The sequence below is a fragment of the Mastigoproctus giganteus genome, chromosome 4 (assembly GCF_048544385.1).
Source record: "Mastigoproctus giganteus isolate SK-2022 chromosome 4, ASM4854438v1, whole genome shotgun sequence".
NCBI lineage: Eukaryota > Metazoa > Arthropoda > Arachnida > Uropygi > Thelyphonidae > Mastigoproctus > Mastigoproctus giganteus.
In genome coordinates this window covers 80,152,368-80,172,294 of record NC_143578.1, presented here as the reverse complement: position 1 = coordinate 80,172,294, position 19,927 = coordinate 80,152,368, and the positions used below count along the sequence as shown (strand labels likewise).

Below are 19,927 nucleotides of genomic sequence, written 5' to 3'. Positions count from 1 at the left end.
AAGAAGAATCAACGAAACATTAGATGTAATAATATTGGAACAGGACAGATACAGGTACCTGGGAAGCATAATGACACATACTTATGGCTCTGAAACATAGACACTGGGAAAGAGGAGATTAGACGCCTAGAAGCTTTCTAGATGTGGGTGTGGAAGAGAATGGAAAGGGTGAAATGGGTGGATAGAGTGAGTAATGAGATTTTGAGGAAAGTAGAAGAGAGAGAACGTTAGTAAAGAATTAAGAAAGAGAGAAAATAGCTTTATAGGACATGTATTGAGAAGAGAAAACATGTACAGGAAAGGGTTAGAGAGGTATATATGGGAAGAGAACTGTTGGGAGAAGGATAATTGGGATGATGGATTGGATGATAAGAGGAAATTATGGAGGAATTAAAAGTATAGCACAAGACAGAGAAGCATGGTGCCAACCGAGCCTGAACCTGCTTGAGGACAGAGAACTTGAAGAAAAAGAAGATTTTATAATTGCAAAATATAAATATAAATCACAGATCTAGTGTTCGACGAATGCTGTGGTGTTAACAACACGCTTTTCCGACACTGGAGGACTGGAAACGAGTGTATTGGTCGTATGAGTCCAAATATCTGTTTTAACATCCCGACGGACGCTTTGTGGGTGGTGGGGGGGGGGGTGCAAACAAAACCTGCGCGAATAGCACAGTGGTATCGTCACCGTCCTCCTCACACCGGGTGGAAAAGGCCTGGGTTCGAATCCCCTCGATGACGCAAGGAACTTTAAAGGGCTTTTTCATTCCGTGGCTGAGTTATTGGGTCTCAGGTGTAGATAGCAAGGTTTTTCCCCCAGAAACTGGGATTTTTTCGTCCAGCAAACAGGCAAATCGACCAGGCAACACACGCAATTTACAGACAAAATACATATATGGGTATATATTAGAAATAATGAGTGGCCCTAATATAATAATTTAATTTGAAATGTGCATAGTGCCCACTAACCAGGCAGGTGGACGGTCGTTGCTCAACATTGAGCTTGTTTTCCTGGCAAGAAGTGGAACCCCTGATGCGCATAAACCAATCTTTCGCTGACGAGGTCTAAAAAACTATTACATTAAAGTCACCTAGAAGGCTATTACATTAAGGTCACCTAGAAGGTCACTTCATCTGCCCATATGTATTGTGTCTGTAAATCGCGTGTGTTCTTTCGTCGATAGCATTAGTTGAGGCATATTATGCAAGAAAGCAAGGGTATACAGCATCAACCAAAAAAAAAAAAAAAAATCCATCCGGTCACTCAAAATGTTGTCTAGTTCAGCCTTCAATTTATTTAAGCTATCAACTTCACCACAAAAATGGAAGTCTGTTCCAGCAATCCGAATTTCGGAAGGGGGAAGGACATTGCTATCTACGCCTGAGACCGAATAACTCAGCCATGGAGTGGAAGCATAAAAGTTAATCGCTTCTTCGACGGGATTCGAAACTGGGCTTTTTCTACCCTGATGGGGAGGACGATGACGATAAGACTGCGCTATGCGCACAGACTACTGATGAGCTCTTAAACTAAACTATTATATTAGGGTCACCCAGAGACGAACTGGGTCAAAAATTCTTACCGGGGTAAACTTGTAGCAGCCTCATATTAGTACTTATGGCCAAAATCGCATCGGTCTCCAGCCCACTGTGGTTTCCCTCGTAAGTCTTATGGCCAGTTTGCCTCTGGGGTACTTAGAAAGTCACTTCAACTACCCATGTATATTATCTTTGTAAATTGCGTGCGTTCTCTGGTCGATTTGCCCGCTTTGCTGGGGGGGGGGGGACATTGCTGTCTACGCATGAGACCGACTAACTCAGACACGGAGTGAAAAAAGTCCATAAAAGTTCCTCGCGTAATCGACGGGATTCAAACCCGGGACTTTTCCACCTGGTGTGGGGAAGGACGGTGATGATACCACTGTGCTACCGCAAAAACAATGGTGAGGTCTGCCGGCACTCTTCAAAGACCATGTGCACCCTGCCATGTTGCATTTTTCCCGGAGGGAAACGTATCTTCCAAGACGATAATGCGCCATGTCAACTGGCCCGCATTGAATGCAAGTAGCTCGAGGAATGGTTTAACCCCAGGGGCTCACATCTGGTGAGTATGGGCTTGCCAAACCCAGGGTCCTGAGCTGGATATCATAATTCTTCTCTTTCTTGGTAAATCGGAATTTTTTTTTTTTTTTTTTGGCTTTTGCAGCATTAGCCTCAGGCTTCCTTGTACCATATGGCTAATAATAATAATAATAATAATGCAGTGAAGGTATCACCCATCTTAATTGACCTCCAAATTCGCCTGACCTCAATCCATTTGAACACCTGGACATTTTGGAACGGTGGAACGGGAAGTGAGGCATATGGAACATGCAACTGTCATCCATTCCGATACTATGGAACGGATGACGGCAAATTCTTATGGATCTGCAGTCCATCTGACTGCAGTTCCATATGGACTTCTTCAGACGTCTATTGGGTGGATAGAGTGGAATCGATGTCTAGGCGAATAGCGACTGTTATCTGTGCGGACGGTGGCCCAACACGGTATTAGGTAGGTGGTCGTAAAAGAGTGATCACTCGGCATATATATAGAGATCTTCCCTCGATGGAGAGTGCTTGTACGTATATGTTACTACTCTGTGCCATAAATTAAAATGCTGAACTACTGAAAAATCTATTTGGATGTCCTCTGACAACCTTTTGCTGTATCATTGTAATTATGAGAAACTTCGTCATAACTCAGCTGAACAGGCGTTTTTATTAAAATTGATTTTTTTTTAATTAGCTTTTTGTGTCAGAGAGCAACAGTAGTGAGGAAATGGGAGTCGTAAGGTAAGTAAATGGACGGTGTTTTTTACCGCTATAGTTTTGTGTGAACTGTACGTATAAAAACAGCTAAATAGTTTGTCATTTGTTTGCAAAAATAAACATAGCTTCCGTGATATTCAAAACAACTCAAGCAACACCTAAAAGTATGTTTTCAGTTTAGAAAGGTGTTTTTTTTTTTTTGTAAAAGAATAGAATTTTTTACAACTATTTTAAGTAGACGTTTACTCACTCATTCATCTATGATAAAGCTATCATATTAGCAAGTACAGAGCAGAAGATACTTAGTTTTAAACGCAGCAATGTACCCACCCCCACCCCCCCATATTTCTTTGAATATCCTTTTTAGGCAAGTGCTGCTATTTGGGTAGCACTTGAGTTTGGTACCAAAGTCAATATATTTTGAGATTGCTACTACCCAAATGCAGTAAACACTTGCATTGTATCATTTTTAAATCCGAGTTGCCATTTTTCAACCTATCTGCCTAGTTTATTGTAAATAGGTGAGCTGAAGAAATGGTAAACCCTGATAACAATTATGCTGCCATTTTATCCTTAAAAAAAGCATTTTATTGTTAAAACACTGTAACATTAAATTATTAAAAGAAGCAATTAGTATAACTACTAAATTACCGATGTTACTGTACGAGTGAACTTTCAGTAAAAATGACTGATCATAACTTACATCCAGTAAACTATGATGATTTGTCATTTTTATCTAAAAAGTATTCCGTTTAAATATTACATTATTAATATTAATTATTAAAGTATTACTGTTAATGGACATTGTAATTTAATTACAGGGGAGCCTGGGAAACTTTGAAGGGAGTCATTAAGTGCATCATTAATTGCAGATATTCTCATTAATTGCAAATATTCCATCCAAATCATATGCGTTAAGAAGTATTAAAATTGGGATCAGCAGTTACTTAAAGTAATGGAAAAACTCAATTTGGAAAATAACAAAACCCAATTTTTAAACAATAGTAGTAGGAAAGAGTAGTAACTTTACACACATATGCAAATTAATTATATGATAAGCACATGTAAAAATAAGTTTAACATATCAGTAATCCAAACATGTCACATAATATATGCACTCTTAAATTTCAGATACATTGATGTTTTTTAGTCTAATTGAGCATTTGAATTTTCTGCGATTAATGGAAATGAAAAGTAAATAATTTCGCTTATTACCAATTAGCATTAGTAGAGGCATTTGATGCAAGAAAGAATGCTTATGCAGCATCAGCCGAAAAAAAAAAAAAAAAAAAAAAACCACTTCACCCTCTGTTTGTTTGAAATTCCTGTCCAGCTCAGCCTTAAACTTATTTAGGCTATCAACTTCCACGACAAGGGACGGAAGTCTGTTCCACCAACCGACTACCCTATGGCTAAAGGTAAATTTCTGCACGTCTATCCTACACCTGTCTTTCCTCAATTTGAAATTATGCCCTCTCAGGTGACTATTCTGAGCAAGAGGAAGAATCCCATCAGCATTGAGCATGCTTCAACCATTCAAGGCTTTATACACCTCAGTCAGATCACCTTGCAAGTGCCTAGTCTCCAGACACTATAATTTGCAAAATTTAAGCCTTTCTTCGTAAGAACAACCCTTTGTTCCATTCACTAATCTTGTTGCCCTTCTCTGTACTCGTTCCAGCAACTCTACATCCTTCTTGAAATAAGGCCTTCAGACCTGTATACAGAACTCAAGGTGTGGCCTGACCATTGCCTTATACAAGGGAATAATCATCTCTTTATCCCTGCTAGAAAAATTCCTATATATCATTGATAAAACACCATGAGCTACTCTTGCATCCCATCTGCACTGCTCAGAGAACTTCATATCTGCCTGCACAACCATCCCCAGGTCCCTTTCATTCTCTACCACTGTCAGTGTAGTACCACAGAGTTGATACGTTGCTCTGGGGTTGCTGTTTCCCATATGTAGTACTTTACATTTGTCAATGTTAAACTTCATTTGCCACCTCTCAGCCCATCTGCTCAACCTTTTCAGATCCTGTTGCAGCAGCATAGTGTCAGTAGTGTCCATGACAACCCTGCCAACCTTCGTATCGTCTGCAAACTTGGACATTAAGTTTGATATACCATCATCAATATCATTTATAAATACAGAAAACAATAATGGACCCAACACTGAACCCTGAGGGACTCCACTAATAACATTAGTCCACAATGAGTAGTGTCCATTGATTACCACTCTCTGTCTTCTCCCCCTCAACCACCCCTTTATCCGTAGCAGCAACTTGCCTCCAATGCCACACTGCTCCAATTTGTGCAGCAGTCTTCCATGTGCAACAGTATCAAAAGCCTTTCTAAGATCCAAGTATATAATATCAAAGTTATTCCTTGCATCCAGTTCTTTTGTGACTGCATCATCGTATCCAATCAAATTGGTCAGGCAAGACTTCCCCTTAACAAAACCATGATGTGTCCGAGCTATAACTGAAGTCTTGTCTAGATGATCTTGCAGTGCTTCTTTAACCAGTGTCTCCCTTAATTTTCCTGCAACAGAAGTTAAACTCACAGGTCTATAATTACTTGTGTCAGCCTTTGATCCTCCTTTGTGAATTGGGGTCACATTTGCACATCTCCAGTCTGTAGGTACCTCCCCTGAGTCCAAGGAAGCTCTCATAATTATGGCTAAAGGTTTTCTTGCTTCCTTTGCTGCCTCCTTTAATATAACTGGATAGATCCCATCCACCCCAGGTGCCTTTCTTGTGTTTATCTTCAACAATTTCTCCTCCACTTTACTCTCAGTTATTACAAGATTATCTAGCTTACTGCCAGAGTTGAATACCCTCTGGCATTCCGCTTGCTGAATAACTCCTCATGTGTGAATGTCGATGCAAAATATTCATTTAGTTTGTTAGCTACCTAAGCAGGATCATCAACAGTTGACCCATCGATATCAAGTGGACCAATCTGATTCATCCCCTTCCTTCTAGAGTTTACATAAGTAAAGAACTCTTTGCTGTTTTTCTTTGCATCCCTTGCCAAAGATTTCTTGTACTCTGCCTTCGCCTGCCTAACCTCCTTTGTAACTTGGTTACAGATCAACTTGTATCTATCATAGGCTTCTGTGTCACGTGTTAATTTGTATGTATCCCATGCATTTCATTTTTCTTCTCTGCCATATGTCTCATTAGTTCATCTGACATCCATTTAGGCCTAAACCTTGAACAATATTTCTTAGTTGGTATGTAAAGCCTAGTAGCATTCCAAGATAATTCTTTGAATGCTTCCTATTTTGAATTTGCTGTTGGTAACATCATCAGTTGGTCCCACTGTATAGAATTTAAATACTGTCTCAGTCCATTGTAGTCGCCTTTACGAAAGCAATAACCGTTCCCTTTACCCCTAATGGTAGTTACCTCTTTGAGTAAATCCCACTTCAGCACACTGTGATCACTGCCACCTAGTGGTTCATTTATCTGCAGATTCTTAATGCATGAAGAATCACTGCTGATAATCAAATCAAGAGTATTACTCCCTCTAGTTGCCTCCCGAACATGCTGATGTAGAAAAACAATCATCCAATAAGTCCACAAAAGCTTTGCCAGTGTGTGAATGACCAGCCCCCAAATTCCAGTCAATATCTGGGAAATTAAAATCCCCCATTATAAGACTCTCTGATTTACTGACCCACTCTATTTCCCTGTACAGTTTCTTATTATACTCATCAGAGTCATTAGGCCTATAGCACACTCCTCTCTATTTTAATCTCCCAATGCTTATGTCACATAAGCATTGGGATAAGCATTAAACAATTAATTACTAATTAACTAATAATATATAAAAATAGGGGTTTGGGGGGGACAGGTATCCTGTTTGTTATCAGACACTCAGCTTAAACACCGATGGATCCATTGTCTCTCTATTACAGAAGATTTAGGAGAAGTTCGGTTGGCCTGCCTCCCTAAAATCCACTCATGCACACCTTCTCGATGGTAAGCCCTGTTACGTCACTTAGGTGGCAACGAACGTGTAGAGTGGTTCTCTTCAAGACGCCTGGTCAGCGTGAAGAGGAAAAGACCAAACCCTCCAGCATATGACAGCACAACAATACAAATGGCCCTCAGTCCCCAACAGTTTTCACTTCGCCTCTTACGGCAGCAAGAGGATCAGAGTGGATGCAGAGGGTGCTAAGAATCTCTAGGTACGACCAGGCTGGCATGCACGGAAACTGAACTTGGCCTGTTATAACGTACTATCACTCATCGGTGAAGACAGGATATTAGAGTTGGAAAAGAAATTAGAAAATGTGAATTGCAATATCATCGGTTTGGCTGAAACAAGAAGAAGAAATGAATCACTTATAAGTTTATCAAGTGGAAATCTGCTGTACATCAATGGAAACAGTGAAAGGAGTGAAGGTGGAGTTGTGTTTCTGGTCCATAAAGATTTTAAAAACAACATTTTGGAATTCAAAAGTACATCACCAAGGGTGTCAAGACTAATACTCAAGATTTCTAAGAGGTAAAAGCTAAAGATTATAATGATTTATGCATCAACATCGAGCCATGATGATGAAGAGGTTGAAGAAATGAAGAAGATATATTGTGAATGATTTTACCGTCCTGAATAAGGTAAATGCTGGAAGTGATCACAGAATGGTAAGATGTACACTTGATATAGATGTAGGAAAGGAAAGGAAAAAAACTGACTCGAGTAAATAATACAAAGGTCTTTGAGATAACAGAAGAGGAGAAAATGCAGTAGATTCTGGAACTTAAGAACAAGTTTGAGCTTCTGCAGACTGCTCAGGACCAAGATATCGACAAGGAATATTACAACTTTCTGAAAGTGATAAAGCTTAAGAAACCTATAGGGAAACAGAAATCCAAAGAAGAAAAAATTAGTCAAGAAACACTTGTCAAGATGAACTGAAGATGACAGATGAAGAGCAAGAAAAACACTGACAGGGAGAAAATTGAGTATACTGAGTTATGCAAAGACATTAGAAAGAGACTCAGAGAGGACATAAGAAGATTTAACACAAGAAAAGTAGAACAAGCATTAAGGGAAAACAAAGGATTTAAATCAGCAGCCATGAGCAGTAATACAGAAAGACAAACGATACTGAAACTGAAGAATAGCGATGGCGTACTTATAAACAGCAGAGAAGGCATAATTCAAATAGCAGAAGACTACTATAGAGAATTATACAAGGAGCGAGGGAATGATACCAGCAGTGGGGAAGATGGATTGCAAAGTAGCAACACATACAACATACCCGATATTCTTCCTGATGAGGTAGAACATGCATTGAAGAAAATGAAGAATCAGAAAGCCCCAGGGGAAGATGAAGTTACTGTAGAGTTGTTAAAATTGGGAGGAAGAGACATAACACAAAAACTGGCAAGGCTCTTCACAAAGTGCATTAGAAAAGGTGTGACGCCTAAGCAGTGGAATAATGCAATCATAGTTTTGCTGCATAAGAAAGGAGATAAATCAGAAATTGGAAATTATAGACCAATTAGCTTGTTATCCCACATCTAAAAGTTTTTCACAAGGGTCATTACTAACAGATTAGAAAGAATACTTGATGAGAATCAACCGAAAGAGCAAGCTGGCTTTATGACAGTATTCTCAACTATGGATCACCTTCACATAATATCACAGCTAATGGAGAAAGCAAATGAATATAAAACACCATTATGCCTGGCATTTGGGGATTATGAAAAGGCATTTGACTCCATACAGCAAAGGCAATGTTTCGGGCACTGGAAAGACAAAGCATAGATACCCCATATATTATGATTTTGAAGAAAATTTATGAGAGTGCTACCTCCTTTATTAGACTAGACAAAGACAGTAGCAAATTTAAAATCGAGAAAGGAGTTCGACAAGGAGACACAATATCTCCGAAGCTGTTTACTGCTGCCCTTGAGGAAGCTTTCAGAAGATTAGACTGGTCACAGAAAGGAGTCAATGTGAATGGAGAGTACCTAAACCATTTACGATTTGCAGATGACATTGTGGTCATAAGCCATGATCCCAAAGAATTAGAGGAAAATCTTAATCAGTTATGCAGAGTTAGTAAGGATTTTGGACTAAAGATGAATATGGCTAAAACAAAAGTAATGATAAACAAGTATGCCACAGAAAGGGAAATAATGATTGAAGGAGCAGTAATTGAAAAGGTGGAGTCATATACTTATCTGGGACAAGTTATTAGCTGTAATAATGATAAATGGCTGGAAGTCAAGAGAAGAATAAATTTTGGATGGATAGCATTCAGGAAATATAGTCACATACTGAAGAGCAATATCCCAGTTTGTCTGAAATGTAAAATATTGAACCAATGTATACTCCCCACCATGACTTATCGAAGTGAAACGTGGGCACACCAAAAGAATGGAAGAGAAGCTGAGAACTACACAGCGAAGAATGGAACGAATTATATTGGGAATCAGACTGTTAGATAAGGATTAGGCAGAAAACTCAAGCAAAGGACATTCTTATCAAAACTAAAGAATAAAATGGTCTTGGGCAGGACACATAGCTCGAAGACATGATCACAGATGGACTAAGAAAATAACAGAATGGTACCCAAGAGGAGCTAGAAGAAAACCTGGAAGACAAAGGCGGAGATGGATAGATGAAATTCATGAGTTTTTGGGTAGTAAATAGATGGCCAGTTCTCAAAACAGAAGGAACTGAAAAGTTGCTGGAGAGGCCTTCATCCTGCAGTGGATTGAAAATGGCTGATGATGATATAAAAATAATTGCTTTCTCTTCACTACTACCTCATAACATAATATTCACTCAACATTTTTATAATGTATGCATTATTTCCTCTTAGATTTTAATAAAAGTCGATGTGCATATGATTAATGGAATAAACAAATAGTAATAATTCATTATTACTATTTGTTTATTTAAAGAAAGTGGATTTGGATGAAGATATCTGTGGAACTGGGTGGTCACTATATCAGAAGCAATGTGCTGATGTTAGAACTATTTTGAACTTTGAATGTTTTTTTGAACTTTGTTATGTTCAAATTTTAATGAGAGAATGGAAGAAAGGGTGTAGTCCTCTTCCACAACAGTATAGTAGTTTATCGCTCATTTTTATTATTGTTAGCCATATGGTGCAAGGAAACCTGAGGCTTATGCTGCGCCAGCCAAAAAAAAAAAAAAAATTCTGTTACCCTGGGGGATGGAGAGAGAGAGAGAGAGGAACCATCAAGAAAGAGAAGAATGATGATATCCAGCTCAGTACTCTGAGTATGCTAAGCCCATACTCACCAGATGTGGGCCCTTGTTGAAGAGGTCTGGGTTCCTTTCCCATTGATGGCTGCAGAAACTTCTAAAGCCTTGTCTAATTAAGGTTGTAGTTAGCTAGTCTCAGGCATAGGGAGTAAAGTTTCCCCATTGAGTTATTCTGAGTTTTGCTTGTGCAACATGCAGGGTGGCCAATGGATACACAACTTGCACATGATTCTCAATAGCAGTTTGGTTTGGGTCAGTGATGCGCTTAAACATCACTGACCCAAGGACTCGCAACTGGACTTACATCTTTAACCCCAGGGACTCACATATGGTGAATATGGGCTTGGCACACATAGGGTCCCGAGCTGGATATCATCATTCTTCTCTTTCTTGGTGATTCCCTTCTACTTCTCTCTGGGTAACTCAGGGAATTTTTTTTTTTTTTTTGGCTGGTGCAGCATAAGCCTCAGGCTTCCTTGTACCATGTAGCTAATAATAAAACCGAACAACAGAGAACAGTGGGATAGGTGATAATGAGGTTCATATGATACCAAGAGTGTGGAGGTCATTACTTAATAAACCAAACCCTACTGCAGGAAAAGCAATATTCAAATGAGTATTAATAAACTAAACCTGCTGTAAAAGGAAAGGCACATGAACTGAGTAATGTCAGCACACAGATTGAATTATGAGCTATTGTATCATGGCTGAGATTTTGCTTAGTGTCAGTTGCACTGTCTAGAGAGTGCTATAAAAGCTGTAAACTTGGTTCACAGTTTTTCATATGTTCTTTGCTTATGGAAGTTATTTTTTTCTTTGCTTATGTGAAGTTATTTTTTTCAGTTTAGTATTTTTACTTTGCTTGTGTTGCAGTTATAGTAATAGGCATATGATGCAAGGAAGCTACAGGCTAAAAAACAAACAAACCCTGAGTAGATAAGAAAATACAAATTATTTGCTTCCCCTCCTCATGTAGGTAACTATCCAGTTGACCCTTGAAAGTTATTCAAACTGTTGGCCTCAGCCTGTTCCAACAATCAATGACTTGCTGGCTAAAAGAAAATTTTCTACATTCTAGTCTAAACCTCTTCCCCTGTCTTTTGAATTTATGCTCCCTAGTGCTGGAATTCTTTATAACAGTGAAAATTTGACCTTCATTTGTTTTACTAACCCCTCTCAGAGCCTTATAAACCTCAATCAGGGTCCCACTGAGGTGCCTGGTCGCCAAGTTCTGTAGCCCACATAATTGAAGTCTTTCCCTGTATGGTTGTCTATCTGCTGATCTTACCGTGTGAATTGCCCATCTTCGGACCCTTTCAAGAAGCCCAACATCTCTTTTCAGACGAGGTGTCTGTACTTGAACATAATATTCCAAATGTGGACAAATCATCTTTAGCATGTGTCTCTACTGATATAATTTTCTGTAAAAAAGTGTTTTCCTATAATGGTTCTACAGCCTGGGACATAAGGAATGAAAAGAAACAGGGAAGAACAGTACACTAAAGCTGATAATATTGAATCAGTTCTGCGTCATCTTATACTGAAATAGAATTCTATTCAAGTGATGAAAATTCTGAATCTTGTTTAAAATGCATCTGTAGGCGTTAGAACGCTACAAACAACAGATGCTGGCATGACTCTTCAGAGATGAAGTTCATTTACTAAAAAGTAGTTCCTACTTGCTCCAGCACCCCAGAGCAACATATCAACTTTGTGGTACCACACTGACAGTGACAGTGGTAGAAAATGAAAAGGACCTGGGTGTAATTGTGCAGGCAGATATGAAGTTCTCTGAGCAGTGCAGATGGGCTGCAAGAGAAGCTCATGGGGGTCTTGTCAATGATATACAGGAATTTTTCTAGCAGGGATAAGGAGGTGATTATTCTCTTGTATAAGGCAATGGTTAGGCCACACCTTGAGTGTTGTATACAGGGCTGGAGCTCATTTCAAGAAGGATGTAGAGCTGCTGGAACGGGTACAGAGAAGCACAACAAGATTAGTGAATGAAACAAAGGGTTGCTCTTACGAAGAAAGGCTTAAGTTTTGCAAATTACAGTGTATGGCGACTAGGCAACGGCGAGGTGATCTGATAGAGGTGTATAAAGCCCTGAATGGTTTGAGCATGCTTGGTGCTGATGGGATTCTTCCCCATGCTCAGAATAATCACCTGAGAGGGCATAAATTCAAATTGAAGAAAGACAGATGTAGGATAGATGTTCGGAAATTTGCCTTTAGGCAGCTGGTAGTTGGTTGGTGGAACAGACTTCCATCCCTTGTTGTGGAAGTTGATAGCCTAAATAAATTTAAGGCACAGCTGTTCAGGTATTTCGAACGAACAGAGGGGTGAAGTGGACGTGTTTTTTTTTTTTTTTTTTTTTTTTTGGCTGATGCTGCTTAAGCTTGCTTTCTTGCATCATATGCCTCTGCTAATGCTATACTGAAATAGAATTCTATTCAAGTGATGCCAATTCTAAATCTTGTTTAAAATGCATCTGTAGGTGTTAGAACGCTATAAAGAGATGCTGGCATGACTCTTCAGAGATGAAGTTCATTTATTAAAAAGTAGTTCTTACTTGCTCCAGCACCCCAGAGAAGTGCCCCAAGGCACACACAGGACCCTCACAGGACCCTCACAAATATAAAAGGCAACGAGCTTGTTAACACAGTCTAATATTATGTACCACTTCTTGATTCAGGATGCCTTAGTTTTTGGTTTCATGTAACAACAAAGCAGTGCAGGAAACTGAGTTACCCCTCTTCCAAAAAAAGAGTACTGTAACAATGATATGGTTAAATCCAGTGTGTAATTAGTGATGTGGGTATGCATAGGTAGACTATGTATGCCTAGGAGTTCCCGAAAAGTTAAAATACAAATCCACAAAATTTTGTAGCATTATGGCATACTGAAAAAAAAAAAATTTCTTGCATATAACATGAATATTACTGCATATTTTTTCAATTTAAGATCAGTTTTTTTAGACAGCGAACACAGAAACATTATTTCAATCTCAAAAACATCAAAATCACATATACAATTATTACATACTACAATTATATTAGTGTCAGAAAACATGCTAACTGTACTTTAATTTTCATGCCACCTTGGATGAAGCTACATTCTTTGAATTTGTAATTTAGCAGTTCAATTTTTCTATAAAAATTTACAAGGCAGGTGGAGCTTTCATTCAAAATGCCAAATATTAAATCTGCTGCTCCAATTTGCTAATTGTGTAAATATGGATTGCCAAACACAGAAAAAGATTTTACTACAAATGTTGGTGGTATTATCTTTTCTGTTAGTGAAAAAAACATTTTATGCAGAAAAACATTCCAGTTTGATTAACAATGAAAACAGCATCATATATTGTGGCCAAAAAAAAAAACAAACAAAAATTAAGATAAAACTGCTGATCAGTCACCTTTCAAACTGCTGATCAGTCACCTTAAGCCATCTACCTCAAGAGTTGAGAAAAGTGACTATTCGAAGGACTTGCCTTGGTAAGCAGTAGTATCAATTAGCCAAATAATATAGTTTTTAAATGATTTTTGAAAAGAATTTATACATATCAAAATATTCTAGATGAATTGATTTTAAGAGAGAAAGATATTATCGTAATGCTATTTATGATGATACTATTGAGAAATTTGTGAAGATATTGCACAAAAGTTAATAAACCAGCTGTTAGTGGCTATTATTTTTGCACATTTGATATGTGGGAATTTAGATGGGGGGGAAACCCTCTCATTTTCATTGTGAATCATTTCATAGTTATAATATTTGTGAAGGATGCTATGTAATTATTATAGTTAGATCAAGAATTGACCAATGTCAAAAAAGTCTGCAGTTTTGTTAGGAATGCTACTCCAGGGCTGTGCAAATGGAGATGCATTGGATGTGCTGCACCAGGGTCCCCGATCTAGGAGTCCCAATCGAGGGAGCCATCAGTCTCAACATTAGCATTAGTAGAGGAATATAATGCAAGAAACTGCATCATCCAAAAAAATCCCTTCCAATTTCACCCATCCATTCATTCTAAATGTTTGTCTAGTTCTGCCGTGAACTTAAGTTGTCAACCTCCACTATGAAAGATGGAAATTTGTTCCAACAATTAGCCACCAACTGGCCAAAGGCAAATTTCTCCACATATACAGCTAAGGGTTTACTTACTTCCTTTGCTGCTTCCTTTAGCTATACTAAAGGAGGCAGCAGAGGAGATAAGCAAACCCTTAGCCATAATTATGACAGCATCCTTGGACTCAGGGGAAGTCTTCACAGACTGGAGATTTGCAATTGTATCTGCAATTCACAAAGAGGGATCAAAGGGTGACACGAGTAATTATGGGCCTGTTAGTTTGACTTCTGTTCCAGGAAAAATAATGGAGTCACTGGTTAAAGAAGTATTACAGGATCATCTAGACAAGACTGTAGTAATAATTCAGACACAGCATGGGTTTGTTAAGGGGAAGTCTTGTCTGACCAGTTTGATTGGATACTATGATATGGTCACAAAGGAACCGGATGCAAAAAATAATTTTGATATCATATTCTTGGATTTCAGGAAAGCTTTTTACACTGTTGCACACGGAAGACTACTGTACTGTACAAATTGGAGCAGTATTGCATTAAGGGCAAGCTGCTGTTATGGATAAAGGCATGGTTGAGTGGGAGAAGATAGAGTGGTAATCAATTGACACTGCTCTTCGTGGACTAATGTTATTAGTGGTGTTTCCCAGAGTTCGGTGTTGGGCCCATTGTTGTTTTGTATATTTATCACTGATATAGATGAAGGTATCTCAACTTAGTGTTGAAGTTTGCAGATGATACAAAAGTTGGCAGGGTTGTTAATAACAGTAATGACAGTATGCTACTGCAACAGGATCTAGAAGAATTGGGCAGATACACTCAGAAATGCCAACTGAAGTTTAACATTGACAAATGCAAAGATCTGCATATCAGTAGCAGTAACCCCAGAGAAATGGCCATGTGGTGTTACACTCACTGTAGTGGAGAATGAAAGAGACATTGGGGTAATTGTGCAGTCAGATATGAAATTTTCTGATAGTACAGACAGGCTGCCCGAGCAGGTAATGGGGTCTTGTCAATTACATACAGGAATTTTTGCTAGCGGGGATAAGGAGGTGATCATCCCCTTGTATAAGGCATTGGCCAGGCCACACCTTGAGTACTGCGTACAGGTCTGGAAGCCTCATTTTAGGAAGGATGTAGAGTTGCTAGAACGAGTATATAGAAGGGCAATAAGACTGGAGAGGGGAACAGAGGGGTGTTCTTATGAAGAAAGGCTTAAGTTCTGCAAATTGCGTCTGGAGAGTAGGTATCTGCAAGGTGGTCTGATTGAGGTGTATAATGCCATGAATGGATTGAGCAGGCTTAATGCTGATGGGATTCTTTCTCTTGCTCAGATTACAAACCCAAGAGCGCATAACTATCAAATTGAAGAAAGACAGTTGTCGAACAGATGTGCAGAAATTTTGAATTTAGCCAGCAGGTAGTAGATTGCTGGAACAGACTTCCATCTGTGGTTTTGGAAGTTGACAGTTTAAATAAATTCAAGGAAGAATTGGACAAACTTTTGGAGCGAATGGATGTGTGAAATGGGAAGGGTTTTTTTTTTTTTTTTTTTGGCTGATGCTGTATAAGCTTTCTTTCTTGAATCATATGTCTCTACTAATGTTAATGCTAATCTCTTCTACAATTGTCTTCCCTCAATTTGAATTTATGTCCCCTCAGGTGAGTAATCTGAGCAAGAGGAAGAATGCCATCAACATTGAGTTTGCTGAAACCATAAAAGGCTTTTTACACCTCAATCAGATCAAGGTGCCTAGTCTCCAGATGCTGCAATTTGCAGAACTTAAGCTTTTCTTGCAGCACAATGACCCTTTGTTTCATTCACCAATCTCATTGCCCTTCTCTGTGCCATTCCAGAAACTACATCCTTCCTAAAATGTGGCCTGCAGACCTGTATGAAGTACTCAAAGTGTGGTTTCACCATTACCTTATCTAAGGGGATAATCACCTCCTCATCCTTTTAAGTCATGTTGCACCATAGCATTAGTTGCTTTTGTGCCAATAAAATCGAAATTCAGTCCAATCCTCCTTATCCCTGCTAGCAGAATTCCAGTATATCACTGACAAGACCTACTCTTGCAGCCTGTCTGCACTGCTTAGAAAAACTCATATCTGACTGCACAATTACCCCCAGGTTTTTTTCATTCTCTTCTGCCCTGAGTGTAGTACCACACAGTTGGTACATTACTATATAGTTACTGCTACCCATATGCAGCACTTTACATTTGTCAATGTTAAACTTCGTTTGCCACCTCTCAGCCCATCTCAACTACCCTAGATCCTGTTGCAGGATTTCAAGTAAACTGTTTCAATGAGTTCTGACATCGATTAATTGTAGCTCATTTCCATGTTCTGATTTCACAAATCCTTGGAGAATTTCATTCTTTAAAGGGGAATTTCTGAACGTTTTGCAAACTTTCTGCAGTTTCTTTATCAAACCAAAATAATCGTCTTTAAGTGCCAATGACTGAATATTATCTTCTTTGCTGTTTTCATGAACATCACATTCATAAGTCTCTTGATCTACTTCATCTTCCTCTTCTTCATCAATGACATTTTCCTTATAAAGAACTTCCAATACAGCAAGATGAATGCGGTGTGCCATACATTCTTGGTGTTCTGGGGGTATTTCTTGGCCAAAATTGACCATGACAGATGCGCCATCGGTTGTAGAATCTGTGATGTGCTCATTCATGTCAAGTCCAAAGTCTTTTAATCTGATATTGACCAACTCCTTACATTTAGCGCTATTTAGTGATCCTCTCTGATTAATATCATTCCCAAAGACCAATGCTCATTTTCATCATGGACATTTATGTTCATAAATCTTTTATTTTGAAGAAACATATATTCATCTAGAGTGAGAGAAAATCGTTTGCCATTTTTAACTTTCTCTTTGAATAAGTCAGTTAATTCCTTTTTCTTTTCCTCATAAAATGAAATAACTATTTTTGCCTGTATTAAGACAAGTTGGTCAAGGATTATCATATTCATCCCTTCATTTTTTGAAACTATTTTGTATAAAGTCACTTTGCAATACGTTTAAAACTGAAACCATCAATTTTGGAGACCTTTCTTTGAAAATTTAGTTTTGTAAAAGTCAAGAGTTTTCTGTCTTTTTGTTGCTACTTCTGCATCATCACTCAAATCAATATGGTGAAAATTCTTTGTGTGAAAGGCTAATTCTGTTGTTGTACTTCCAGCACATTTTAATGTTTCATTGCATATGTTACACTTAGCTTCAACACTACTAGATTTGGTAAAATAGTTCCAAACATTTGACTTTCTTGGCATTATTAGGCCTATATATAAAAAAAAGTAACTTAATTATATACTGTGTGAAGAAAACGTTTTGAGTGAAAAATAAAACTTACCCTAACCACACTTCATATGTTTCCACATTATGAATAATTAAATTCATGGCACTTCAGCCAAATCTTATGCTTTTGCACTTTGATTAATTACTGATTAGACTAAGTTTTACAGAATCAGTAAACTGAGAACATGCCTCTACAAGAACCTCTAAGTAATATTGAAGGGCTGCACCATTCCTGGTATGCACTTATAGTGCAGAACTGAAATCGATTAGATAAATGATAATAAAGAGACCACCTCATGGGGCGTAAGTAATGCGAGTAACTGACAGCTAGAGGCCCCTAGAGGGCAAAACAAAAAACATTTATTAGTAATAAAAACCATTTTTGTAAAACGTTTTCTATTACTAATAAATCTCATTTGCAAGAGAAAAGTTGTTTACTTAGCGTAAACTTAAAAAAATCCATAAGTGATCTGAAATTATCGATAAATTTGCACAATAATTATATAATAGTTGACTTTCATTTATCGATAATATTTTATCAGTTGTATGCACTGGTGCCAACATGTACAACAATATCACCCTTTGCGCCCTTAAAAGATGATATCTGCTCTACAATGTCATCAACTTTTGCCCCGGCAAACATACCCTAGTCCTATTCCACCTATCTTTTTTGTACAATATATTTCCCGTTTCCCTGATAATAGAGTCGCCAACAATAACTAGCTCCTGTGGGATCAGCACATTCTACTCTGAAGATTGCTGCTCTGTTGCCTGATGTACAAGAGTGAGCTCTGGCATTAAGTTGGGCAGCTGAGAGCCTGAATGATCCCCCATATTAATTCCTTTGAGGGCATCTATCCTACATATTAATTCCTTTGAAGGCATCTATCCTACTTTTCAATCTCTCATAGACACACACGTCGGAATGCTGAGTTGGCACCTTATCTCTTGACACTCTACACCTAGCATACACAAAAACACCCTCCTTGGCTAGATCATGTTCATAAATAAATGAGGCCCTTAACCCCTTTTGCATCTGGGCCTCAAGTACCTTTGCATGGCCCCGTGCTCCAGTATGATAAAAACATCTTCTGTATTACAGGTTTTATATCCAAACTGAATCCTTGCTTAGCCCATAGTTTATGTTGGCTTCTGCAAAGATTGTACAGCTATTGGCACTGCTAAGATAGTTCTATCCAGTTTTGTTTAGAAAACATTTGGTGTTCATCAAGACTTATTTTGTTTGGTCACCTAATTCTTGTAACAAAATTTGAAACACGGAGACTTTCATTGAACAATGAAATTGAAGAGAACGTTCACTTAGAACTTTCAACCATCCCTGGAGACATATGAAAGAAAATAAGAAATAAATCTCAATGTTTTAAAAAAGAACACTAGATTTTTTAAGGAAAATAGATGGCTTTGTTAATGGGAATGAACAGGAACATCCATTTCAAGTAGCAGCTTCAAAGGATCACATTTTTAAATTTACCCCAGTAATTTCCATCTCTGTGAAGAAATTATCTGCTTTTGAAATGATTTTTGGCTGATATATACCACATATTTACAATGGACCATGTCAAAAAACATATTGTTTGCTATAACAAAGGTTATTTCCCATGATGGTTGTCAAATGATCCTTATTCTAAAACTTTTCATTAAACACTTTTTTGTTATTTTTGAATACTGACTCAAAGAAATTGTAATATGATTAATTGTGATAAACTGGGTAATAAATGTAAAAATATTATTGCATATAATAGCATTTTGTTGTATACACTGCTTTTTATAGTGATCCCCTCCCCAGGGGAATGAGAAAAATTGTTATTTATATCGATACTCACAAAATAAGCAAAGGAACAAAGAAAAAAACTGATAATTTAACATAATCATACTAATACAATAGTATAATATAATTCAGAATGTGCACTACAGTATTGTGTGAAAATGAAGATTATACATTTTGCATTGATGTACAAAATGTGTGCAGTATTACTTTATTTTTACATATGTGTGATGTGTACACAGTAGTGAGCTGTAAATATTTTAACAATGGGCTGGCACTTTTGCCGACTTTTTGATGTGAAACATCTTTTGGGGATGGGTACTTACCGAGTAAATCTGATCGGTCACGGAAGTGACGTCATCCAAGGCATCTGCCAGAGGTGCTTCCCATGCTCAGACCACTAGTCTGTGTGGAGCACTCACTAGTAGTATGATTAGAGCATGTGATGCATTTTTCATGACTAGTACGATATCTGGAGTTCTAACTTTTTGGAATTTTTGAAGAGTATGACGTCACAATTGCACTTCCTTCAGTTACTACTGCAGAAAGTATGATTGCAAGTATTTGTCATATGACTACAACAACACAAAGATTTTTCAACAATTTCTTATTTCATCTCGGATTTTTGCATACGCAGCTGTTCAGCTAGCATTCCATTGTT

At 38.0% G+C, this 19,927-nt stretch overlaps 1 protein-coding gene across 2 annotated transcripts in view; it reads left to right on the top strand.

Annotated features, from left to right (window-relative positions):
- The first annotated feature begins 2,336 nt into the window (after positions 1–2,336).
- MED20 (Mediator complex subunit 20) overlaps positions 2,337–19,927 on the top strand; it is a 62,417-nt gene continuing 44,826 nt past the window's right edge. Inside the window, exon 1 of one of the 2 annotated variants that reach the window (XM_090371636.1) lies at positions 2,337–2,557. Coding sequence is in view for 1 of the 2 variants with exons in the window: in XM_090371635.1 (XP_090227761.1) it covers positions 2,825–2,838 (14 nt within the window). In the remaining variant the exon portion in view is untranslated. Of the gene's footprint in view, positions 2,558–2,781; positions 2,839–19,927 lie in introns of those variants that run through there. The other variant, XM_090371635.1, reaches the window with a different exon arrangement.